The 26,565-nt window shown below is 37.9% G+C and overlaps 1 protein-coding gene across 1 annotated transcript in view; it reads right to left on the bottom strand.

Annotated features, from left to right (window-relative positions):
• Positions 1–443: 443 nt before the first annotated feature.
• HACL1 (2-hydroxyacyl-CoA lyase 1) overlaps positions 444–26,565 on the bottom strand; it is a 38,276-nt gene continuing 12,154 nt past the window's right edge. Inside the window, exons 6-17 of the mRNA XM_053600602.1 lie at positions 26,325–26,402; positions 25,062–25,156; positions 22,227–22,339; positions 19,490–19,625; positions 14,296–14,401; positions 12,336–12,419; positions 11,372–11,473; positions 8,249–8,403; positions 7,076–7,234; positions 4,560–4,667; positions 2,795–2,981; positions 444–602 (exon numbers count right to left, since the gene is read on the bottom strand). Of these exons, the coding sequence (XP_053456577.1) occupies positions 570–602; positions 2,795–2,981; positions 4,560–4,667; positions 7,076–7,234; positions 8,249–8,403; positions 11,372–11,473; positions 12,336–12,419; positions 14,296–14,401; positions 19,490–19,625; positions 22,227–22,339; positions 25,062–25,156; positions 26,325–26,402 (1,356 nt within the window). The 3' untranslated portion in view covers positions 444–569. The remainder of the gene's footprint in view (positions 603–2,794; positions 2,982–4,559; positions 4,668–7,075; positions 7,235–8,248; positions 8,404–11,371; positions 11,474–12,335; positions 12,420–14,295; positions 14,402–19,489; positions 19,626–22,226; positions 22,340–25,061; positions 25,157–26,324; positions 26,403–26,565) is intronic.

Raw genomic sequence — 26,565 nt, forward strand, 5'->3', positions numbered from 1 at the left:
GAGGATGAACATTCAAACAATAGCAAATTTAAGAATGAATTTACATAGAAGTATACCGATGGCCGGGTGCAGTGGCTCACGCCTGTAATCCTAGCACTCTGGGAGGCCGAGGTGGGTAGATTTCTTGAGCTCACGAGTTTGAGACTAGCCTGAGCAAAAAAGCAAAACCCTTCTCTACTAAAAATAGAAAAACTGAGGCAAGAGGACCTCTTGAGCTCAAGAGTTGGAGGTAGCTGTGAGCTATGATAACATGGCACTCTACCCAGGGTGACAGCTTGAGACTGTCTCAAAAAAAAAAAAAAATATGTATACTGATGTATAACTCAGTGGTTAGGCAGTTGCAATGTCTTAATAAAACTCTTTCTCTTCTTTCATCTGTAAATGGTTATTTCTGTAGTAGAATACTGGTAAATTTTCTGTTTTTAATCAATTCCTCTACTATGTCATTTTAAAATAAAATTTTATTTTTCTTGCACAATTTTAACATTATCGTAAGCTTGCTGTGGAAAATAAAATTTCATCTTGCAAGAAAGAGAAAACTCAAGAGTCCATCTGATTGGAATCTTTATTTATATGTTAGAGCGAGTCAGCCAGTGAAAATCCTAGAAAAGGAAGACAACAAACATTTAGTCAAAAGAAATAACTGTCTTAAACTCTATCCTCACTGTTTTGCTTGTTCTAAAATGTAAAAGTTCTACATAATGGTGGGTAAATGAGGTTTGTTTTTGGTCTAGTACTTCCCCCCAAATGGAGCTAAAAATCCATTAGTGAATCTGGTTGTTATGTCCTATAAAACAATCTAAAATGGCCTCTGGATCCTCTTCTATTAACAGTAATCGGGGCACAAAAACCACACACTGAAAGAACCAGAAATATACTCAAAAGGAGAGAGGAGGTAAAGGAGGCCCACAGGGGCTAAGGTCTCAGAGAAGAACCTGGGTAGGAGGAACTGTGCATGACAGCTGTTTCCAGGACTAACACCATCTTACACATGTGGTCTGGACACAGACTATTGCACAGGCACTTAGGCATTCCCCGTATTAAGCAGGAAGTAGCCAGCTTACACTGAGAATTGGAGACAAATGGCCAATGGTGGACAGACAGCCAAAAATCAACAACTTAGAGACTATAGTATGTGTAGAATTCTAGTGGAATGAAGATAAATAATACTAAAGTGATAAATGCAAGAAATATAAGGATGATCCTCATAGAATTATAATAAAGGAAGGTTAGCCCTTATATTTCTCCAGCAATACCTAAACAAAATTCATACAGAAATTATAAGACAGATCATTGGAAGCAGATTTTAAAAAGCTGAACTCACTAGCAAAGAGGAGAAAATTTATTAGGGCTCTTCTGTTATTAATTTAGGCCTCAAGATTATTTTTGTTACGTGTATTCACCAAGTTAGTCATAGTGATTTTAGTTCCACTAGTACTCTGATAGACTGACACCTGGAGGGGGGCATCCTGGGTTGTAAAACTAACATCGCAGTCACTGGAAAGTATATACCCAGTCATAAATCAATGAAATAGCATGAAATTAAAAAACCTGTCTATTGGGTATCTGGTAGGCAGAAGAAAAAGCAATCAATACGCCCATAGGGGTAGAGGAGCCCCTGAGAGTTGTTAGCCTTTCCTTAGAACAGCCTGCCTACTTGCTCCTGGGAAATCCCACTCAGGCCCTGCCCGTCACCCTCCTGGCATAATCCTTTTGCACCATCTTCCTTGTCACAGCTCAAAAAAGGCTTCTTTTTGAATACCTCTTCTCTTTGCTTGAAAAGCCAGAGTCTCAAATATCTGTTTTTATACAAACAGAATTCTAGTAAAATTCTATATATTTTACAGTTTCTAAATTAGCTACTTTATATTTCATTGATTGTCCAGGCATCTGTTTGCCCATTTGTCCCCAGCCTTGTTCAAAAAAAGAAGAGATCCTATAATGAATACTTATGTAAGAACCAAGACAGAAAGGACTTGAAATACATCTGCTCTGAAGAGTGGCTGAAATGCAAGGTGTAAGCATGAGAGACAGGTGTGGTGACTCAGGCAGGAACAGGACCAGGGAATCAAGTTCAGTATGAAAAGCAACTTAATCTAGGATGGAAAGGATCATGCTATACACTTAAGTCATTTATTTCACTGCTGTAACCTACACTACAGTTCTGCCTTAGAGGGCGAAGTCACGAAGTAATTTCTAATGAACTGCACAAATTGTCCAATTACATTCTAATCTATCATGGTGCTTCCTCCACTCTGTCTTCCAGACACTCTGGCCTTTGTCCCTCTGCAAACACAGCATGCTCCCTCTTGCCTCAGAGCTGCAGCACATCTCTTCTCTCTCTTCTTGGCTGAGTTAGTCCCTGCTCATCCCTCTCATCTCAGTGTAAGCTTCACTTCCTCTCAGAAACCTTCCAATACAAATCAGACCCCTTTGTTGTATGTTGCTTAGAATTGGGTTCCTTTCCTTGCATACAATTGCCTCACGTTGTTATGGTGCTATGAGTCGGGAGGTTCCTGCACTCTCTCTCCCCTCTACTGGACTTCATGGAAAGCTCCATGAATGAAAGGACTGAGCCTAGTTTTGTTTCAACCATGTTATTCTTAGCACCTAAGACAACACTCCTTACAGATTATCTCAACAAATATTTGTCGAACACAAAAGTAAAACTGCCAAACTCACAAATGGCTTAGAAGGACCTCTGTGGATAATAGTGAGTGCTCTGTTTGGTAGATACTTTTTGAAGATGGGGAGTAGACACATTTCTTGCTTTCTGTTTAGCAACTTCATTTACCTGGCTCTTCCGTGTGGCTTGTGGCTCAATCATGATGTTGATAAGAGAGGGTTTAGTTGTGTCTGCCAGGGTCTGCCTCAGGGATTTTTGGAGTTCTTCTGGTGTTTGTACAAAATACCCTTTGCCTCCAAATGCAGTCATGACCTGCTCATAATGGGAGTTTGGCAAAAGACACATTGGAGGAGCCCTAAAAACAAAGGTCCACAAGTCAATGAAATTTAAAACTTAAAGTTTTAGGAAAAAAAAAATTGTTCTCAGAAATAATCCATAAAAAAAATTAGGGTGAACTGAAGGCCTACTTTTATTTCCAACACTTAAACTGAAATGCCACTATACTAAATTTTCCTTGCATTTTTTTATTATCTATATAGCAACATCCAATAGAACTTTCTGTGATGACAGAAATGTCTTGTTCCTGTGCTATCTAATATAACAGCCAGTACCTACTCATTTCTGTGAGCACTTCAAATGTGACTAATCTAAGCAACTCAATTTTTAATTTCATTTAATTTTAAATAACCTAAATTTAAACTGCAGGCCAGGTGTGGTGCTGCAATGGTTATAATCCCAGCACTTTGGGAAACTGAGGTAGGAAGATCACTTGAGGTCAGGAATTCAAGATCAGCCTTGGCAATGGAAAAACACCATCTCTACAGAAAATTAAAAAAAAAAAAATTAGCTAGCCATGGTGGTGCACACCTGTAATTCCAGCTACTCAGGAAGATAAGGCAGGAGGATCACCTGAGCCCAATAGTTAAAGGCTGCAGTGAGCTGTTAAGTTGCCATTACACTTTAGCCCAGGCAATAGGGAGAGACCCTGTCTCCAAAAAAAAAAAAAAACATTGTAACAACTGCAATGTACCTAGCACAGTCACACAGCACAAGCTCCACTATCAACTATTATCTATTTTTTTTTTTTGAGACTGAGTCTCACTTTGTTGCCCTTGGTGGAGTGCCATGGTGTCATAGCTCACAGCAACCTCGAACTCTTGGGCTTAAGCGATTCTCTTGCCTCAGTCTACCAAGTAGCTGGAACTATAGGTGCCCACCAGAACGCCCGGCTATTTTTAGAGATGTGTCTAAAATAGACCTTGCTCTTGCTCAGGTTGGTCTCAACCCTGTGAGCTCAGGCAATTCACCTGCCTTGGCCTCGCAGAGTGCTAGGATTACAGGCATGAGCCACCGTGCCCCACCTAACCATTAAGAATTTTTAAAAAGGAATGGTCATTACAAAACAACAAATAACAGGAAAGGAACAAATGAAGTCAGTGAGACATAAACAAATACACCCCTACCCTATTCCACCACACACCCTGCAAATTCACATCTGCCTCAGCTCTTACAGCCAGCTATAACATTGTCTTAGTTTGCCTCTACTATCAGATAATCAAGATTAGCTAAGTGGTAAAAGGAAAGAAGACATCTGGATCATAAATAATATGTAAACATTCATATTCTACATGGCATAACAGAAATGTTACGACTGGGAGCATTGTGCAGTAAGCTCTTTCATTAACAGGGCTCAGACATCATGCTCACTCATCTAAGTCTTCAGGGGCTCCCTGATCATAAACTACTAAAGCACCCAATCATGGATATTTATGAAATAAGAACCACAAAGACAGGATTCCTGCCCTTTTTAAGGGCCAAAAATCAAAACAGACGCTACTCATACCATGGAGGCACATTCCGCTACAGTAGATTTTTTTAAAGAGAAGTTAAAATCAGAGAGAAAAGTAAATATACATTGTTTTCAGTTACTTACACTGTAGTAGCATCTTGAGATTTTAACATTTCTTTCCAAGTATCTGTATCAAAACCTTGGTAAATTCCATTATTATTCACCACCAAAAGTATGATTGGCAAGTTGTACCTTAAAGTCAAAGTAAAATATACATATGAAGGAAATCACTCTTCATTCTTAAGCAATTTCTTTTGGGGGGCTGGAATTTTAACTTAAAAATGAATAATGTTTTCTGTAAGCTTTTTATAATTTTAGAGGAACACAAAAATTAAGCATTTATTATCCTCACAAATATTTCTATGTGATAAAATCATCAGAAACTTCATGGAATAGTAAGAAAGAATGCGAGATTAGGAGTTGGTAGACCTGAGTTTTACCACTACTGAGCTGTGGACCTCAGGCAAATCACTGAGCTTTTCTGAATCTATATTTTCATAGATCTAAATGCCACTATGAATAGCAATCTCCTTACTTCATACCCTCTAAAGCACCCTTCTGGGTGGTTCCTAGGAGTACAATTTGAAAAGTGCTTTTCTACTTTCTGAGCTCCTCAGACTCCCAGCCCTTGCTATATGGTGTGAGAGACACACAGTGACTAGCACATATCATCTGCACTCAAGTCACTGCACCCATAATTAGAAATACATTACGTGGTATAATTAGTACAGAACAGAATACTTAACAAAGTGCTGAACAGTATAGCAAGACAAAAAGATGATGACTAAACTTTATCAGTGACTGAAAAAGAATGTAAATTTTATTTTCTAATGTAATTTCCAAAGGCAGGTGGTAAAAATAAAACTAAACTGCATGCTGTTAAGTGCAGGACTATGGTTAACTCTTTCTCTCCATGCTCAAAGGGAATCATTATTCACTAGAAGACTAACTTCCTTATGAATCATTTTTTTGTTGTCTATCACTTGGTTGTCAATATAAACACTCTTTTTTTTTTTTTTTTTTTGAGACAGGCTCTCACTTTGTCGGCCTCGGTAGAGTGCCTTGGCATCACAGCTCACAGCAACCTCAAATTCTTGGGCTTAGGCAATTCTCTTGCCTCAGCCTCCCATGTAGCTGGGACTACAGGCACCACCCACAACACCTGGCTATTTTTCGTTGCAGTTGCCATTAGTGTTTAGCTGGTCCAGGCTGGGTTTGAACCCGCCAGCCTTGGTGTATGTAGCTGTCATCGCCCTAACTACTGTGCCATGGGTGGCCGAGCCAATATAGACACTCTCTGTCTCTGTCAGCTCTGCATCTGTGGATTTAACTAACTGCAGATTAAAAATATTTTTTAAAAAATTGTGTCTGTACTGAGCATGTAGACTTTTTATTCTTGTTCTTATTCCCTAAATGATACGGTATAACAACTACTTACATAGCATTTACATTGTACTAGGCATTATAATCTAGAGATGATTTAAAATATATGGGAGGATGTATGTAGGTTATTTGCAAATACTACACCATTTTATATAAGAGAGTTGAGCATCCTCAGATTTTGGTATCTAAGGGAGGGTCCTGGAATTGATCCCCCACGGACAATTGATCCTCCTCAAGGGACAACTATACCTTCCCTTGATCTTAAAAGTTTTAGGTACTGGGTGGCACCTGTGGCTTAGTGAGTAGGGCACCGGCCCCACGTACCAAGGGTGGCAGGTTTGAACCCAGCCCCAGCCAAACTGCAACAACAACAAAAAAATAGCTGGGTGTTGTGGCGGGTGCCTGTAGTCCCAGCTACTTGGGAGGCTGAGGCAAGTGAATCACCTAAGCCCAAGAGCTGGAGGTTGCTGAGAGCTGTGATACCACGGCACTCTACTGAGGGTGACAAAGTAAGACTCTATCTCTTAAAAAAAAAAAGTTTTAGGTATCAAAGCTCTGAAAGCCCCAAACATAATTCACAAAAATACTAATAAGAGCTCTGGCTAAGAAAAAAATGGTTTTATTACAGTTTAAATATATTAATAGTTAGAGAGAAAATTTCTCCATACTTTGATAGTGGGATCTACAACTCATTAAGTTTCTCCATGAATCTTCATGACTACAAACATAATCCAAATGGCTTAGATTCACAGACCATCACCTTGAGATTTACCTGAATTATCTCATTTGTTCCGTTCAACCATTCTCTTATGGTAGGAACTATTACTATTGCTATTTTAGAGGAGAGGAAACTGAGCCTTGGTTAAGCAACTTAACCAAGGTCACTTGGTTTTGATGCAATAGAATCAGTATTTAAATCTAGGCTGTTTATCCCAGAGTCTATGTTCTTAACCACCACACTCTGCTGAAGAAAACAAGCTTCTCTCAGGCCAAAACTCTTTTTTTAGTGAGCCCCAAACTACTCCCTACAGATTTACAGGGTTTAGCATACAGGAAGGAGGCTGGGAACACAAGAATACACTGTCCTAGAAGAGAAAGACCTTGGGTTACTTGTACTAGTATTCTCAGGACAGAGCTATGCACAGGGCACCTGGCATATGGGGAAAACTGGTAAGTATTTGCTAGGTGAGTGGGTATACAATTTTTGGTTGTTTTACCTGCAGATGGTTTCCACCTCCATGCCAGAAAACCCAAATGCACTGTCTCCTTCCACACAGATGACCCGCTGCCCAGGGCTTCTATCTTTAGCTACTACAGCAGCTGCAACAGCAAATCCCAAACCAACTCCCATTGTTCCAAAAGTACCAGCATCAAGCCTGTTGGGGAACAAAACTAAAATGAAACTCTGGGGCATGTCACAGGCTGGAGGTGACACAAACCCTTTAGTCATATTCACAAGGTTTACAAAAAAATAAAAAATCACAAAACCATTCTTTTTCTTTAATATAAAACCTTTAGACTACGAAGAACTAATTTGTTGAGATTAAGCAGAATGGGCTTGATGCCTGTACTCAGTAGTTAGGGCATCGGCCACATACACCAGGGCTGGCGGGTTCAATCCCAGCCTGGGCTTGCTAAACAACGACAACTACAACAAAAAAACAGCTGGGCATTGTGGCAGGTGCTTGTAGTCCCAGCTACTTGGGAGGCTGAGGCAAGAGATTCGCTTAAGACCAAGAGTTTGAGGTTGCTATGACCTGTGACACCACAGCACTCTGCCGAGGGTGACACAATGAGACTCTGTCTCAAAAAAAAAAAAAATATTAAGCAGAATGATAGGGAAAAAGCCACTCATGACTATTTGGAAGACTATAAATATATCCTTAGAACACTGGGTGTACAAATTATCACAGGGAGGATAACAAGGATATGACAAGCATAAAACCTCTATCAAACCTGACCTAAGAATACTTTTATGAAATACAGTAGGATCTCTATAAGTTGACCACTCAAGGGACTGTAACAAAGTGGTCGACAGAGGTGGTCAACATGAGGAACTAGGCCTATGGTACTGATATGTACATGTGGTGCATGTCCAGTCTATGAAAATTAGGTCAACTTAAGGAAGTGGTCAGTGTAAGGAGGTGGTCAACTATGAAGAGGTTCTACCGTATGTTCTTCTATACTGTGCATGTGCAATTCTCAAACATTTTTTTTTTTTTTATTGTTGGGGATTCATTGAGGGTACAATAAGCCAGGTTATACTGATTGCAATTGTTAGGTAAAGTCCCTCTTGCAATCATGTCTCAAACATTTTCTTAATCTGCACTTTTGTAATTTCAAATTAAACAGATTATAAGTAATTATAATTTATTTCTTAAAAGGCTTACCTGTGACGAGGAAGGTAGTTTTGTAGCACAGTGCGTCCAATGTCCATTGTATTTGCTCCTTCACTTATAATAAAACAGTCTTGGGGTAGTTGTTCTTGAATGTGGTAGAATACTGTATAATAATTCATAGGCAGGGAGTTTTGGGAAGCTAATTCCTAAAAGTGGACCAGAATACAATCAAATTATACTGAGATACAATGAAAATAACAAATGTCAAATAACCACTTACTTGGAAATAGGCAACAGTTATAAGTTCCTGAATGACTATAAAATAGCCACTATGAGAAAGTAATTGACCTATGAACAGTCCTGGAGGACATACCAAAAAAAATGTGTGCTATAGTCCCTGCTTGGAACACAGTCAAATAAGTTATGGAGGTCAGGTGTGGTGGCTCGCATCTATAATTCAATCACTTTGGGAGACTGAGGTGGGAGGGTCGCTTAAGGGCAGGAGTTCAAGACCAGCCTAGACAAGACAGTGAGACCATGTCTCTACAAAAAAATTTGAAAATGAGCCAGTCACAGCGTTCATGACAGTAGCCCCAGCTACTTGGGAGGCTGAAGCAGGAAGATTCTTGGGCCCAGGAGTTTGAGATTAAACTATGATGATGCCACTGCACTCTAGTCCAAACGACAGAGTAAGACCTTGTCTCAAAAAAGAAAAAAAAAAGTCAGGGAATATCACTCTTTCTGGAGATCCACAATGTATGGCAGCTTAGTATTAAAGACTAATAAGTCTTATAGTAAAGATAAGCTAGGAAACACTGGGTTAAACAAAATTAAACATTCTTATTTGAGCACTCTTAGGAAACACTGCCTTAGAAAAGTGAAACTTCTACTCCAGAATATTTTCATCATGGCCCTAAACTTAAAATAAAAATGTCATGATTTTAGAAAACAATTAAAAAATCTGGTTCTTGCTCCCACATATGAGAGAGTAAAGGAGATATGCTATGTGCACTCTTCTAAACAGCCTACCTGAATGAAGGGAAAAGCAGCAGGGTACATGCTGTTGTCTAGCTCTCTAAGGTACCTGTTAGAGCTGGGAGAAAGCCACAGGGGGCTTTGGTGGCAACAGTCCCATGTGGCCTCAGCACTACCTCTAACGCTACTTTGTTCTGCTGGAGATTACACCCAAGAGGGAGGAGGCACTTTCCTATACTCCTGTCCCAGAGAAAAGAGGCAAGTTCCTTCCATATTAAACTAAGGTCATTCCTAGGAAAAAGGTAAATAATAGTCAGGAAATAGAATTGAGGCTGGCTCCCAACAGGAAAACAGTCTCTGATTAAATTTCAATGTAAGGTTCACGCACGATCAGTTCAGCTATAATGCTTGGTACAAAAACATGTATTTATTCCAAGATGGTTAATATTTAAAGAATCAAGTAAGCACAACTTGAATTTCGTATTTGCTGATACATGATTCTGTCAGCAAGAAAACACTAAATGAACAAAAAAAACTGTACGCCTCTTTCCCTAAGTGGCCTGAGATGATTTGTGAATGTGATTCACTATTCACTTGACCCAGAAAAATCTCAAGTCAAGAAGTTCAAACCTTCATGTTCACTTTAAGAACACATGTGAAGGCCAGACGCAGAGGCTCACGCCTATAATCCCAGCACTCTGGGAGGCTGAAGAAGGAGGACTGCTCGACTTCAGGAATTCCCTACCAGACGAAGCAAGAGAGAGACCCTGTCTCTACTAAAAGTAGAAAGTAGCACATGCTTGTAGTCCCAGCTTATCAGGAGGCTGGGGCAAAATTGCTCAAGCCCAAGAGTTTGAGGTTGCTGTGAGCTATGACACCATGACACTTGAGCGAGGGCTATGGAGCAAGACTCTGTCTCAGGTAAAAAAAAACATGTGAACTATCCAGGCCATCAAGGATATACATATATGAAAAGTTACCAAGTATCTGAAAGATGTCACTTTAAGGAAACAGTATGTACCTTTCATTCTGACATTACAATGGTGGAGCTGGTAGGTGTGCCCAGGCCAAACAATGGGGCTGGATACAGCACTGGTGGCCCAAAGAGTACTGAATTTTTGCATGGTTAAAAATGCAGAGAGTAATGCTGAACTTCAATGTTTATAGACGTAGATTTTCTGGTCATTGAACATATACAGGTGAACAAAGGACTCAAGATGCATTGATGGACTTACAGAGCTGGTGGATTAACTTATACATGCATGAGCTTCCTCAGTCATATAGGGAAGATCCTTACTAAAAGGAACAAATTGGAACTCTCTCTCCAAAGCCAGAGAGTTTGCACAGAAGAAAAAGATCTCCCAGAAGAAAGTGAAGGAACAATAACTAACAGCATGGAATTGGTGCAACATAAAAAAAATGCAAGTTACTGTCAAAGGGGAAAAAGGAACTGTACTCAGCTGACTCAAGATACACAGGCATACACAAAAGAGTGAAAAAAAAAATCAGGAAATGCCTTTCTCACAATTAGAGGAAATGAACTACAAATATAGAGAGACTTTAAATAGAAATCATCAAAGCCTGCAGAAGTGACTCATTCTAGTGCTAGCAGTGCATGGTTCGGCGGTTCCAAACATCACTACGATGTTCAAAGCCTTCACTGTCAGGCAAAATCACAAGTTCAAATGAGAACGCTACAAAAGAATTTCCAGCAGTAATACAGAAGTTAAGTTAAAAAGAAGGATGTATGTTGGATCAAATTTCCCATTTTCATGAAAAGGCATCTATTATAATTGCTTGCCTTGAAGGTCTGCTTTTCTTTTTTGCGGGGGTGTGTGTGAGGTTTTTTTTGAGACAGGGTTACTCTCTGTTGCCTGGGTAAGAGTACATTGACATCATTTAGCTAACTGCAACCTGGTTAAGATCCTCCTGCCTCAGCCTCCCAAGTAGCTGTAGTAGGACTACAGGCATGTATCACCACACCCGGCTAGTATTTTTAAAATTTTCTTATAGACAGATCTAAGTGGCTCATGCTAGTCTCAAATTCGTGGGCTTAAGTGATCCTCCTAATTAGTCTTTCAAAGTACTGGAATTACAGGTGTGAGAAACTATACCAACCTGAAGGTCCTATATTTCAAAGGCAGAACTAACAGACCAATGAACCTAAAGTGTCTTGAACTTCACTAGGTCCCCTCTTACCTTAGATGCAGCTTCATTGCTCTTCATTTTTTCCCTCAGAGTTTTCCACCACTTGCTCTCTGGAGGATACTGCCATGGTGTTTTGTAAAATTCTTCCAAAAGCTAAAAAATACATACTTTTTTCTTATTTTCTGGAAATAAACTTAAATCATATTAACTCAAAAATCTTCTTACAGAAGAAAATACTGACATATTTTTCTATCTTAGAAAATAGACTTAGACTATTCGTTTTTCCTCTAGATAGCCAACACTGATAGAAGAGAAATGAGAAACAGGAAAAGCTTTTGCTTGGGTCAGTGTGCATTTGGGACAGATGTTGGGATTCCACAGGGCAGAGTGAAGAGCTACTTAGGAAGGGGCTCTGAGGCCCTCCTCAGTCTTTGACATTAGAAGAAAAACTCTTTTTATAGAACCATTGCAGGAACACAAGAAAAACTGACTGATACCTATGATACAGACTGAAGGCTCCAAAGTGATTTAATACGCTAATAGGATAGCATTCTAATACTGAATAGTCATTATAATAATACCAATTTGTATCATCCAAAATCAAGTGATAAATATGACTATATTTTACCTTCTTTCACAGTACATTATTTGTACATGGTCTATACATGTACAAATAATAAGAAACTGGAAAAGCCACTGAAGAGTAAAATGTTCTTTATTACCTAAAGAAATAGCAAGTTAATTGTTCTAGTAAGTAAGCCATTTTTTGGTGAAAGTTCTCTTCCTTTGAAAAATGTATTATCATTTTTCAGATAGTTTGATCCTAAATAGTAAGTCACTGTTTGCCTACTGAAAGACTTTAAATTTTTTATCATTTCCAAAAATGCTTAACTTAAACAAAAATGAACTATATTACCAAACCTATTACCAAGTGAATCAAGAGTGAAACATTTTTAAGAATTGTTGTTCCCTAAAGACTAATCCACATAAACTAAATCCAGGCAAAAGTTCTTACCTGTTTAGAAACAGCATTTATGTCTCCTAGTAAAGTCACAGCAGGCCTTACATTATTCCCCAATTCTTCTGCACAGATATCAACCTAAAAATGAGACACAGCTAAACAACAACCCATGTTTATTCTTAAAAATGTTTTAAGAAGTCAATCAGAACAATAAATGAAATGTGAATATATAACATATAATAAAGATTTGATACTCAGAAATTCCTTAATAAAAGAAAAATATTCTACCTATATTAGCATCATAGGTAGCATAAACAACCTCATCATCTTCACTCATTTTAAAATCTGATGTAAGGAATTTTGGTATTGTTCTATTATACTCACAAGAATATATTTGACCTGATCAATTATAGTTTTTGAATCTAATTAATAAGTTCTATTGAATTACATTTGATATTCTTTTTTTTTTTTTTTTTTTGTAGAGACAGAGTCTCACTTTATGGCCCTTGATAGAGTGCCGTGGCCTCACACAGCTCACAGCAACCTCCAACTCCTGGGCTTAAGCGATTCTCTTGCCTCAGCCTCCCAAGTAGCTGGGACTACAGGGGCCCGCCACAATGCCCGGCTGTTTTTTGGTTGCAGTTTGGCCAGGGCCGGGTTTGAACCCGCCACCCTCGGTATATGGGGCCGGTGCCCTACCGACTGAGCCATAGGCGCTGCCCTACATTTGATATTCTTATCTAGAGCAGGGGCTCTCAAATTTAAACATGCACCAAAATCACATGGTGGGTTTGTTAAACCATAGATTGCAGGGGTCTGCCTCAGAGTTCTGATTTCAGTAGGTCTGGCGAGGGAAATGTGTACTTCTAACAGGTTTCCCAGGTAGTCCTGATGTTGCTCGCTCAGGGAACCACTAATAGTATGGAATAATTATTTCCCTATTTACTCAGAAGCTTCATTTGTGGAAGGCCTTGGACAAGTGAAAATGGTTTCTACAAGGAGAAATAATTAGCAACCCCCAAAGGGATGTGGTTTATCCTATAATTGAGGGGACCAACCAAGAGTTGGCAGCATCTTGTAGGCACAACCCAAGAAACCATTGTTGTTTCTGTTCTCAATGGCCACAGGTGGGAAAGGGCTATTACAAGTTGACTCCTTAAGAAGTAAAAGGTAGGTGATTCATGCCTGTAATCCTAGCACTCTGGGAAGCCAAGGTGGGTGGTTTGCTGGAGCTCAGGAGTTTGAGACTAGCCTGAGCAAAATAGAGACCCCATACTAGTCAGACACTGCAGTAGGCAACTTGGGAGGCTGAGGCAAGAGGATCTCTCAAACCCAGAAGTTTGAGGTTGCTGTGAGTTATAACACCATGGCACTCTACCCATGGCTACTTAGTGAGACTGTGTCTCAAAAAAAAAAAAAAAGAAGTAAATGGTAGACAGGGAGAAGACAGCAACTGTAGCTGGGTTATCATATGGAATGGGGTCAAACACATAGAACTTGTAGGTTTACATGCCACTATATAGGTAATAACTTGCTGCACAAGTAAGGAAACTGGCTTAAAAAGAGGGTCCTAATGGTACAAGAGTCATCAAAGAGAGGTCAGAATATACTGCAGACACTGCTTGATGACATAGTAAAAGCAGTGTAGTTTAGGGATTTCCAACCAAAGCATTGAAGAAAGTTCTGGCTTCTAAAAGAAAATCTCACTTCCTAACAATAACGAGTGTTTTATTCTAATCTACCATCCTACTTACCTTTAAATATACTTGAACTGGGAAGAAGAGGCAAATTATACTTTTCAAACTATTTGAAACTTGATTTTGAAAGGTTTTCTGGTTAGAAATAAGGCAGCACATTATGTTTCATAGGCTTGAGAAGGCAGCTTATTTTGGTACCTGTAATTATGTTAGACAATTCATAAAATTCTACTTTTGTAAAAAGCAGAGTTGATAATGACTGAGAAGGAGAGTAAACTACAGACAGCCCTGATTTTAAATCTCTTTCCTCTAAATACCTGGATAAACTTCACATCTGGCCGATATCTTGGGGGCAGTCCAAAATGTAAAATCCAATTTAGTCTGGCACCAAATAACACAATTACATCAGCAAACTGCAAAGCCCTAGTTAAAAAAAAAACTGATATAACACAAAAAGGATAACTATATTTCTTACGTATATTATTCTAAAATTAAATTCTAAAATGTTTTTAAAAGTCTAAATAATTTGGAGCTTACATTAGACTTTAGAATCAGCTTCTAGGATAAACCTGATCTTTCAAAGTAAAATCATTTAGGAAACCATTCTACTTAAGTAATAATCTAAAAGGTGAATTAATCAGAAAAAATATTACCATAAACTGTCTCAAAACTTTTATTTTTTATCATTAGAAAAATTAATACATGTGGACAATCCAGAAAAGCCAGAAAAAGTATTAAGAAAAAAGCAGTAAAGAAAAGAAAGTAGTATTATCTCCCCACAATACTATCAATTACAGACTATTATTAACATCCTGGCATATTTTCATCTATTCTTTTTTTCTATCCAAGTATATTTTTACATAGTTTAAAGCTTACATACTATAATACTTATATAGTATATATAAGCTTACATACTATAATACTCTCCCATGCATTTTTGCTCATTGCAAACATTTTCCTTTGTCATTAAGTTCTTTTTCTTTTTTGAGATAGAGTCTTACTTCGTCACTGGGGGTAGAAGGCCATGGTCTCATAGCTCACAGCAACCTCAAACTCTTGGGCTCAAGCTATCCTCTTGCCTTAGCCGCCCCTACTAGCTAGGACTACAGGTGCCCATCACAGTGTCCTGGCTATTTTTAGGTCTCGCTCTTGCTCGGGCTAGTCTCCAACTCCTGAGCTCAAGCAATCCACCCACTTCAGTCTCCCAGAGTGCTAGGATTACAGGCATGAGCCATTGCATCTGGCCTTGTCATTAGGTTCATAAACACAATTTTTAAAGGCCATGTATTTTGCTAAACACTTATGTCTCAGTTTATTTAATGTTTTCTTCATTGCTGGATAGTTTGTTATTAATAGTACTGAGTGGGACATCTTTATACTTAAGTCTAAATGCACTCTTAACATTGATTTCTAGAAACATTAAGACTATTGATTTGTATTCCTGAATTGCTTTCCAAACTATTATACCATGTACATTTCTTTCTTTCTTTTTTTTTTTTTTTGAGACAGACTCTCACTATGTCACCCTTGGTAGAGTGCCCTGGCATAACAGCTCACGGCAACCTCAAACTCTTGGGCTTTAAGCGATTCTCTTGCCTCAGCCTCCCAAGTAGCTGGGACTACAGGTGTCTGCCACAAGAGCCGGCTATTTTTTTTTTTGTTGCAATTGTCATTGTTGTTTAGCTGGTCCGGGCTGGGTTTGAACGGGCCACCCTCAGGATATGTGGCTGGTGCCGTAACCACTGTGCTAAGGGTACCAAGCTACCCAGGTATATTTCTAATAATTTTATTTTATATAATGCTTCTGTCAGTATAACTTCTGATCTTTTAATGATTTTTACTTTGATATACAGCCACACCTGCTTTCCTTTGTTTATTTCATGTATCTTTGCCCAGTCTTGGTTTTAACCTGTATTGTTATGTTTCGGATGTGGCTCTTATAACACATTTAATTGCTATTATAATCAATTCAATCTGAATGTCTCCTCCTTTGTCCAGGACAGATCATTATCATAACTGCTGTGAGTTTTATTTTTTATTTCTCATTTTTCTGCTTCTTATATCTTATCTGTTTCCTATTTTTTCAATCTTCTGTCCTATAGGATCTGTATTTACTGCTTTTGTCTTCTTCAGTGATGAACAAAATTTTCACAGAAATTATAAATTCAAAAAGGAAGAATACACTCAAAAAAGCATCTCCATATACTGTAGTAGTCCTATGGAACCCAATTTAACAAAAAATAAAAACTATAATTATAAAGATAGGTTTGCTTACTAATACTCTAAAACCATTGAAATAGTTAATTCAATTATTTGTAGTACCTTGCAATCATTTTCACACTATTAATGTCATTATCTTCTTAAATTTGGCTAGAATGAAGATAAACTTCATTTCAACCTAAGTTGAGTATTTTTTATTTTTATTTTTTTAGAGACAGAGTCTCACTATATTGCCCTCAGTAGAGTGCCGTACTGTCACAGCTCACAGCAACCTCCAACTCCTGGGCTTAAGCGATTCTCTTGCTTCAGCCTCCTGAGTAGCTGGGACTACAGGTGCCCACCAGAAGACCTGGCTATTTTTTTGTTGCAGTTTTGCCGGGGCTGGGTTCAAACCCGCCACCTTTGGTATATAGGGCTGGCGCCCTACCCACTGAGCCACAGGCGCTGCCCTAAGTTAAAGTATTAAAAAAATTAATAGTGGATGGATGAATTAATTTGGTTACTGTATCAAGTATGCTAATATGAATGACAAGACATAATCTATTAAGATAGCATTACATGAGCAACAATGAAAGATTGAGCAGAAAACGTTACATTTAAAAAGCCCTCAGAATTAATTTTAATTAATTTTTAATCCCTGCATGAGAATATGAAGAATGCCAAATGCATGACAGTGGTGAACTATGGAGAGGGAGGGATGGAAAGGAGTCTAGAATGATATATATAAGAAACTACAAATGAATCCATATTTTGTTTCTAAAAATAAACACCAAGCCAAAAACCTCCAAAATAATATGATACAGTGTTATTATCTGATGCAAAAGTTGTCAGATTTAAAATGGAGTCACTTGTGTCAAACCATGGCAAATGGAGCTGGGGAAGCCATGAGGGTTAGAGTTTTATGAGTGATTTGCCTGATAATAGGAACTGTCATAAGAAATTTTTCCAAACCACACAAGGACAGCTAGCTGCTTATACAAAAACACTTGCTTGACACATTGTCTTACAAGCTCAATTCAATGAATACCCCACTATGACCCAGCAACAGCCACCACTCACCAATTAGAGCTTGCCAGTTCCCAATAGATATGGAAGACACCAATAAACTTTGCTTTAAAACAACTTGTATAATTTCTTCTTTTGCCAATAAAACCTTAACCTTTTCCTTTGTTCTCCAGACATACTGTAGGCCACCTTGGTCTATATGTATGTCCTGCAATCCTACTTCTTGTATATTAGTCCCAAATAAAACCTTTTTACCTAAAGGTTTTCTCTCTGTATTTTTATGTTCACACTGATGAAGTTGAGGTTAGTTATTTAAGTACTTATTAAATATTCTCTCTTCCTGTTTGTATATTTGGAATATTTCATAATAAATAAATTTCAAGACGTTTTAAAAAAAGGTATAGTATATCACAAGGTGTGTTTTAAAAGTCTAAAAAGAAGCAGCTTTCAGTGACAACCAAGAATGGGTACATTTGAAGAAGCAAACAAATGAGAGTCTCTGAGGAGCTGTTGTTCACCCTTCTTTTATCGTCTGGCTTTAAAAGGGCAGCCCTAGTTGCAGAACTACAGGAGCAAAAACTTGGAGAGAAACTATCTTTTTGACCAGAGGATCAAGAAAGGGGACCTCTGCGTGCTGGAAGTATTGGGGGGGGGGGGGATTTTTTCCAATTTCTTTTTCTCTCCTAGCCCTGTTCTGAAGGCAGCTGTTTGCAGAGCTGCACTAGGGTGGCTCCCAAGCAGCTAAAAGTCCAGAGAAATACCATCTTTTAAACAAGAGGAACTGGGAAAAGGACCTTTGTGGTCTGAAGAGTATGGAGACAATCTCCATTACTCTTTTCTTCTGCAACTTGCTCAGAAGACAGCTCAAGTTGTATACATTATAAGACAGCACCAAAACCCAGGATGTCTAGGAATAGGGGTGGGGGTCAGGGGGAGCCCAGGAAGTCCTAGAGAGGAGGGAAAATAAATCTCCAATTCTGCGTATGAACCAGGACATGTCTGGGGTTCACCCCTCAGCTGGGCATGTGCAGAAAGACCCAAAGCAGCACAGCAAAGACTCTGAAACTGAACTGACTGGAGCTACTACTTGCAGAGAGTGCTTATAGTCTGAAGCTAACCTAACCAGGCTGACTGCTTGCTAAACAACAAGTAAACGAAACTCAACTTTCTACAGAGAATTTTAATACGACCCAGAATCTCACAACATAATTAAAAAAAAAATCCAGGATACAATACAAAATTACTCCAGTACAAAAAAGAACTAGAAAAATGTGACCAATTCTCAAAAGGAAAGATAATGACTGAAGGCCAATTCAAAATGATGCAGATGTTAGAATTAATAAACAAAGATTTTTAAAGCAGCTATTATAACTATGCTCCAGGAAGTAAAGAAAAATATTCTTGAAATAGGTATAAAGATAGAAGTTCTCAGCAGAGAAATATAAAATATGAGACAAAAGGATTGAAAAGAAATGAATTGATAATCAGGGATCTGTGGGACAATATAAAAATGTTTAATATTTATATCACTGGAATTCCAAGAGAGAAGAAAAAGATTGATATAAAAAACAAATCTGAAGGTGGTGCTTATAGCTCAGTGGGTAGGGCGCTGGCCACATACACCCAGGCTGGCGGGTTCAAGCCGGGCCCAGGCCACCTAAACAGCAATGACGACAGCAACAAAAAAGAGCCAGGTATTGTTGGCAGGCGCCTATAGTTCCAGCTACTTGGGAGGCTGAGGTGAGAGAATCACTTAAGCCCAAGAGTTGGAGGTTGCTGTGAACTATGACCACATAGCACTCTACCAAGGGCGACATAGTGAGACTCTGTCTCAAAAAAAAAAAATCAAAGAAACAAAAACAAACAAAAAAAAAAACTGAAGAAATAATGATGAAAACTTTCAAATTTGTTGAAAGAAATAAATTGCAGATTCAAAAAATTTGAGAACTCCAAACAGGCTGAACTAAAGGAAAACCATGTCCAGATACATCATAATTAAACTGCTGAAAACCAAAGATAAAGGAAAACCTTGGGAGCAGTCAGAAAAACAATACATTACAAATAAGGTAACAATGATTTGAACCACTGCAGATTTCTCATGTGAAACCATGAAGGCCAGAAGATAGTCAATAGCCTCTTTACAGTGCTGAAATTCCAAAACCCAGTGTGCTTAAAATAACATGCTTCTTTCAGAACTTCTCCCTGGATTCATTAATATCACAAAATAATTTAAATTAGCCTAAAATCTGCCATGACAGTGTATTTAACATCTAAAATGCCACGCACCTGGATCTGGCTGCACCTACACAGTTTGGATGGTTGTCAGGGACCACACCCTTCCCCATAGGGGTGGGCAAAAACGGCAATTTACACTGATCCACCAATTTCCTGATATTCTCTTCTGCATGAGCATATGCAGCACCTGCAAGAAATGCCAGGTACTGGATGATTCAGTTAAGCTCTAGGCACTGTGACCTTTAAAACAGTATGTGAGGTGGCGTTTAGATCTTCTCAAATATTCTCCTTTTGTTAATACATGGGCTTAACCTCAAAACAAATTGCGACTACAGTTTTTATGCTTGGGATTTTTAAATGCTTCAGAAAGCATTTAGTCCTAATTTCCCCCCAGTAATAGTCTCAGTTATTCCGATGGATGTCTACCCCAAAACAAAAGTTGCATTTCTCATCTCTTGCTGCTGTCACTTACCTATTCTATGCTATGATCTTACTGAACTACTTCCCATAATTCTCTGAACCTGGGAGGTCCAGGTGGGCAGGGCAGAAGAAAGACTCTCTCCCCTCACACTTTGTTCCCCATTGCCAGAAAATCTGGTCTGCAAATTCTATGTGGCCTAAGTTTCTAAAGCTTTGTGAATCTTTCTATAGACTCTACAATTCTGTGATTATACTGGGCCTAACCCAAGTGGGACACATTATCATTTGTTTCTATAGCTGTGTGCCTATGCAATAACCATATGCCCCTGATGACAATGAAAATAACTTACTGTTTATATATTGGAATGATTCCATTTTTAATGTCACCAAGACCACTATAATTTAATTTTATACACTATTTCAGCGCTAGCATATTACTCCATATTCAAAACTTACATGAACCCTAGGGAATAATAAAGGGTACTTTCAGATTCAATACCATGTGCCCCCGTACAAAACACCTTAGAATACATTCTCATATATACATGATGAAGACAGTTCCATTTTTTTCATCTAGAAAGTTTCTCTGCATTCTCCTTCTTGCCTCAAATGTCTTTTTATACTCAGTTCTCTCTTCTTCCAATGCCTTTGGTCTTTGTCCACTTGAATTATTACCCACTTTTGCAAGGTGCAGCTGTTGTGTCATCTTTTCTGGACAGATTTTCCATATTACACAAGCAAATTGCCGTGCTTTCCTTGAGAATCTCACTCTCTCTGTACACCCCACAAAAAGGGTGTTGCTTACTTGTTACCAGGTTCATCATAGGCTGGTACCATTATTTCTCCTTATCCCTCATGAATGTTTTCTATAATCCCTGCCTTATAACAAGCAGTTATCAAATAAATGTTCATAAAAGGAAGTTCAAAGTTCATAAAAACTAGCACCTACTGTGTGCTTGCCATATATTTTGCTATTCAATTATCCTATTGAGGCAGTTAATACTCCCATTTTACAAGTGAGATAGCTGACAAAGTAGTTGTGTTCCAAATCACAGAGCTAGTATGTCTTATAATGTATTCAACTCAGCTCTGACCCCGATTTTTTTTATTGTCTAAATTTTTATCAAAACTATTTTTAGATTCTATAAATTTAATTCCTAAGAAGTCAATAATTGCCTAGCATGGTCAAAGGTGATTCCAGCAGTCTCAGTTCTAGAACACAAAATGGATACTACAATAAATTACTGACAGGAATATCAAGTGGTTGGTCTAACTCCAAAAAGAAAGCAATTTGATAATATGTACCAAAAGTCTTAAAAATATTCACACTTTTTAACTTAACTTTCTTTCTGGGGCTCTAGCTTAAATCCTAAATATGGAAAGAGCTTTAGGCACAAATATGTTTGCTACAGCTACTTTAAATAGACAGACAGGAACTGGCAAAGATTGAAATATGTGCCAGTAAAGTATATGTTCATTTACGCCTAAACAGACATTAAAATACATATTTAGGAAGTAATTTTAGGATAATGAAAAAGTATTATGTTAAATATAGAATATAAAACTGTCTACATATTAAGATCATAATATGTGGCGGCGCCTGTGGCTCAGTCGGTAAGGCGCTGGCCCCATATACCGAGGGTGGCAGGTTCAAACCCCACCCCGGCCAAACTGCAACCAAAAAATAGTCGGGCGTTGTGGCGGGCACCTGTAGTCCCAGCTACTCGGGAGGCTGAGGCAAGAGAATCGCTTAAGCCCAGGAGTTGGAGGTTGCTGTGAGCTGTGTGAGGCCACGGCACTCTACCGAGGGCCATAAAGTGAGACTCTGTCTCTACAAAAAAAAAAAAAAAAAAGAAAATTGGACCTGTGTCCAGCATCTAAAACAAAAAAGCCTGGGGCGGCGCCTGTGGCTCAGTGAGTAGGGTGCCGGCCCCATATGCCAAGGGTGGCGGGTTCAAACCCAGCCCCGGCCAAACTGCAACAACAAAAAAAAAAAAAAAAAAAAAGATCATAATATGTAAAATGAAAATAGAAAAGTGCTAAATGTTAAAAATGGTTGCCTTAGATGAAGGGATTTCTTTTTTCTACGTTTTTGGATGCTAGAAAAAATTTTATAATAGAAAAAAGACATTTCACTCATAAAACCAAAAAAAATACAATAGAAGATATTCCCTCATACAAGTGAGATCCTTGGGCATTAAAGGTTAATTCTATCAAAATAAATAACAATAAATTCTATACTTTCAAAATGAACAAATAATCCTTATTTCAAACATTAGACAGATGATAATAAATAATGAAGACCATTTTTTAAAAGTTAGCATTCTTTAAAAAGCAGAGCAAGATTGAGAGTTCTATTCAAGGCTACCTTTCCCAATGATAAGAAGAGGCTGTTTGGCATTCCTAATAAAAGATGCTGCCTCACATACAGCAGAGGTTTCTGCCATGTTAACAGGAGGTGACATGCAGCACTCTGTATACCTGGAAATAAAGAGTTTTGTTAATTAAAAGAGGCCAACTCTACAAGTTTTTGTTATAAAAATTTTTAATTTTATAAAAAAGTAGAAAAATACAGTATAAATAAAGCTCCACATACCCACCGTGTTGATCCAACAACTAACATTTTACTGCATTTGCTTCACATATGCACACACAGGCATCCGTATTTTTCCTGAACCATTTTAAAGTAAATTACAGGCATCAAGACATTTCACCCCTTTCCCCAATGTATGTTGTTAAAAATAAAATAAAAGAAAAAAGACATTTCACCCTTAAAACTTCCCCAGGCAGCACTAAAAGAAGGACCTTCTACTATTCAACCATAACATTATTAGCACATCTAGTAAATTAACAGTTATTCCATATATCATCTAATAGCCAGTGAAACAGCTAATTCATTAAAAGAAAATTTGGGTTAATGGCTTTATACTGTGACAGCAGCACTAGTTGTGGTTACTGTTATATTTTTAATTTTTTTCGGCTCTTTATCCCCTCCCCCTCTTTTTTTTTGAGACAGTTTTAAGCTGTTGCCCTCGGTAGAGTGCCGTGGCGTCACAGCTCATAGCAACCTCAAACTTTTGGGCTTAAGCGATTCTGTTGCCTCAGTCTCCCAAGTAGCTGGGACTACAGGTGCCCGCCACAAGGCCCGGCTATTTTTTTTTGTTGTTATTGTAGCTGTCATTGTTGTTTGGAAGGCCCAGGGTCGAACCTGCCAGCCTGGATGTATGTGGCTAGCATCCTAGCCATTGAGCTACAGGTGCCGAGCCTCTCTATCCCCATTTTACAGGCTGTTGTAATAATAGTAAAAACCATATTAAAAGCTAATATTTAATACTTACTATATGCCATTTATTCTCATTTAATTGTCAAAACAATGAGGTTAGGTATTACCATTATCTCCATTTCACCACTGAGAAAAACAGACTCCAAGAAAGTAACATGCCCAAGGTCCCCATATGGCATGTGCCAGACACTAGATTAAAACAGTCATAACTGTCTCCAAATGTATGCTTTTAAACCCTTCGTTATATTTCTGTTCACTGGATAAGTTAATATTTTAGTGTCACGATACACCTCAGTAAAAAACATATTAAAACTATTTTTTTTTTTTTTTTTATTTTAAATATTTTTTTTTTTTTTTTGTAGAGACAGAGTCTCACTTTATGGCCCTTGGTAGAGTGCCATGGCATCACACAGCTCACAGCAACCTCCAACTCCTGGGCTTAAGCGATTCTCTTGCCTCAGCCTCCCGAGTAGCTGGGACTACAGGCGCCCACCACAACGCCCGGCTATTTTTTGGTTGCAGTTTGGCCGGGGCCGGGTTTGAACCCGCCACCCTCGGTATATGGGGCCGGCGCCTTACCGACTGAGCCACAGGCGCCGCCCATATTAAAACTATTGTGTTGGGCAGTGCCTGTGGCTCGAAGGAGTAGGGCGCTGGCCCCTTATACCAGAGGTGGCACGTTCAAACCTGGCCCCAGCCAAAAACTGCAAAAAAAAAAAAAAAAAATATTGTGTTACAGTTAAGCATTTCTGGATGTCAAGTCCTCACTGTGATACTTCATTTAGTCTAATTAATAACATCATATTGCATAAAATTTGGACATACAATATTGTCCAAATATTGGGACATATAATGAAAAAGGTCATTCAGCCTTTACAAAATTTAAAAGAAGGTTTACAGAGTTAATTTTCCTGTCTTGCCCTCCTCCCAATATTATTTTGATTACTATGCTCAATTACCATGCAAAATAGATGTGCTTTTTTTCTTACTCTCTCTCAAATAGAAATTACTCCTTGGTGTACTAAGTATACAGTAAGGCCCACTGTCTCTCTATAGTCACCAGAGAACCAGATGGTCCACAACAGCAGTTAAGTACTGAATGGTATCCAGGCTGATGTATTAACCCAAGTAGCCACCCTTATAAAGGTGACTTAGATACTAATGAAAAAATGTGTTTTGCATTTCTTTTCACTTAGTGTTTAAGAAGAGGATAAGACAAATCATAGAAACCTCTGTGCTAGAATATTTTTAAATCACAGAGGGAGACAGCTACACAAACATCCTTTATGCTGAGTCCTAAAAAATTTTCAACCATCACCTCGTCTCTTGGCTTACACTTTAAGATTCCCAATAACTATAATAATAGAGATGTAAAATTATGATTACTAGCAGAATAAATTCAAATGAGGAGTTTGGGAAACTTCAAGTATTTGATTTAGTAATTAAACCCAGAAATATTACTAAATAATACCATTTTAATTAAGAGAATTAAGCCCTGGCTCAGCATCTGTAGCTCAGCCACATTCACTGGGGCCATTAGTGTAGTTCAAACCCAGCTGGGCCTGTCAAACAACAATGACAACTGCAACAAAAAAATAGCCAGGCATTGTGGCGGGCGCCTGTAGTCCCAGCTACTTGGGAGGCTGAGGCAAGAGAATCACTTAAGCCCAAGAGTTTAAGGTTGCTGTGAGCTGTGATGCCACAGCACTTTACCGAGGGTGACTCTGTCTGAGTTAGACTCTGTCTCAAAAAAAAAGAGAAAGAACTAAGCCCTTTGGTTAGGATTCAGTTTAATTACGAAATCATCAAAAGTTAAGTGGAGATTAACTTATAAACTATTTGGAAAACTCTTTTAAAAGGTAAGCATTATGATAATATGTGTAAAACTTAAGGAAGAATTCCAATATAACTATTACCTACTTAATAGAATTTACATTCACCAGGAAGTTCACAAAATCTGCAGGTATGTCAACATAGCAAGCACCTGGACGGCCATAGATACTGCTTCTCACTGCCTACATTTATTACAAATAGAAGAAAAGATTTTTAAAATATTACTCTGATCATATCCCACTTGAAGATAATTTAAAGCTGTGAAGTGAACAATATCTTTAATTTTTCTGGACGTCCTTAGTTGGAGAAAAAAATTAAAGTTGAAATATCCTCCATTGAGTCTATATATGTTTAAAGATAATTTTGTTTAAAAGGGCCAAGATAAATAAGTATTCATTTAGGGCCTTAAAATTCATGTCCTAGTATACTTTAGTCTTGGATATTACTCAGTAGGCTCTGCCTGCCAGGTTTTTTCCATTGTAACATGTACTTTCACCTGTTTTCTAATCCTAATGATTTGGCAGAGTTTTCAGAAACTAAAATATTATTATACATCAAATGGTTCTTACAATTTATAGTTTAAAACAACTCAAATGCAATTTCACATATAAATGCTGGGTAATTAATTAATTTATAATATACACTGAGCATGTTGAATTTGAAAATGCTCCAAAATAACAGAACTTTCTGAGCTCTGACATGGTGCCACCAATGGAAAATTCCACACTTGATCTCATGTGACTACTCAGAGTCAAAATCCAAGTCCACAACAATTTATTCAGCGTTCACAAAGGAAAAATAAAAGTATATTCAGGCTATGTGTATAAGGTGCATATATACATCCCAAATGTACTGAATTTCTTATTTAGACTGGTATCCCAAGATACCTTGTTAAGTATAGGCAAATATTCCAAAATCCCCAAGATCCTGAAATCCAAAACAGCTCTGGTTCTAAGCACTGCAAATAAGGGATATTCAACCTATATGCTATTTAATTAACTAAGAGACAGTGTTATATGGGGTAGTTCTAATTTTCAAAAATGACCTTTTGCAAAAACAAGGGGAAAGGATACCCAGGGGTTCATTTTACTTTTGTATAATTAAAAAGATAATTTTAAAAACTAAAGCACAGGAGAAACTTCTTCCCAAAATAATTATTTTAGTTCTGTTTCTTTAATTAAATGTAATGGTAGTGAACATTGAAATTTAAATAGTTTTTTAACAATGTCTATGTTAATTACTTGGGTATATTCCTAATTGTTATTTATTCTATTGAAAATAAAAATAACATAAATATAAGCAACTGAGAAAAACTGGTTGATTTAGAAAGCTTGCTATTAAATACTGTACCTTTTCAATAACAGAAGGAATAGCTTCTATGCTGCTTGGCCTGGCAGAGAACTTGCTATATAATCTACAAGCTTCAACCTGTGTAGAAAATGAAAATCACTTAAAATTCAGCTTATACATATTTCTCTTCTGAAGGAAACCATCATCATTATTTTTTATTATGTTTAGACACAAGATGGAGAAAATGTGACCTAGGCTGTCTCTTAAAAGCCTATTCAAAGAACAATGTTCTACCTCAGTA

Source organism: Nycticebus coucang, chromosome 8 (assembly GCF_027406575.1).
Source record: "Nycticebus coucang isolate mNycCou1 chromosome 8, mNycCou1.pri, whole genome shotgun sequence".
NCBI classification, from domain to species: Eukaryota; Metazoa; Chordata; class Mammalia; order Primates; family Lorisidae; genus Nycticebus; species Nycticebus coucang.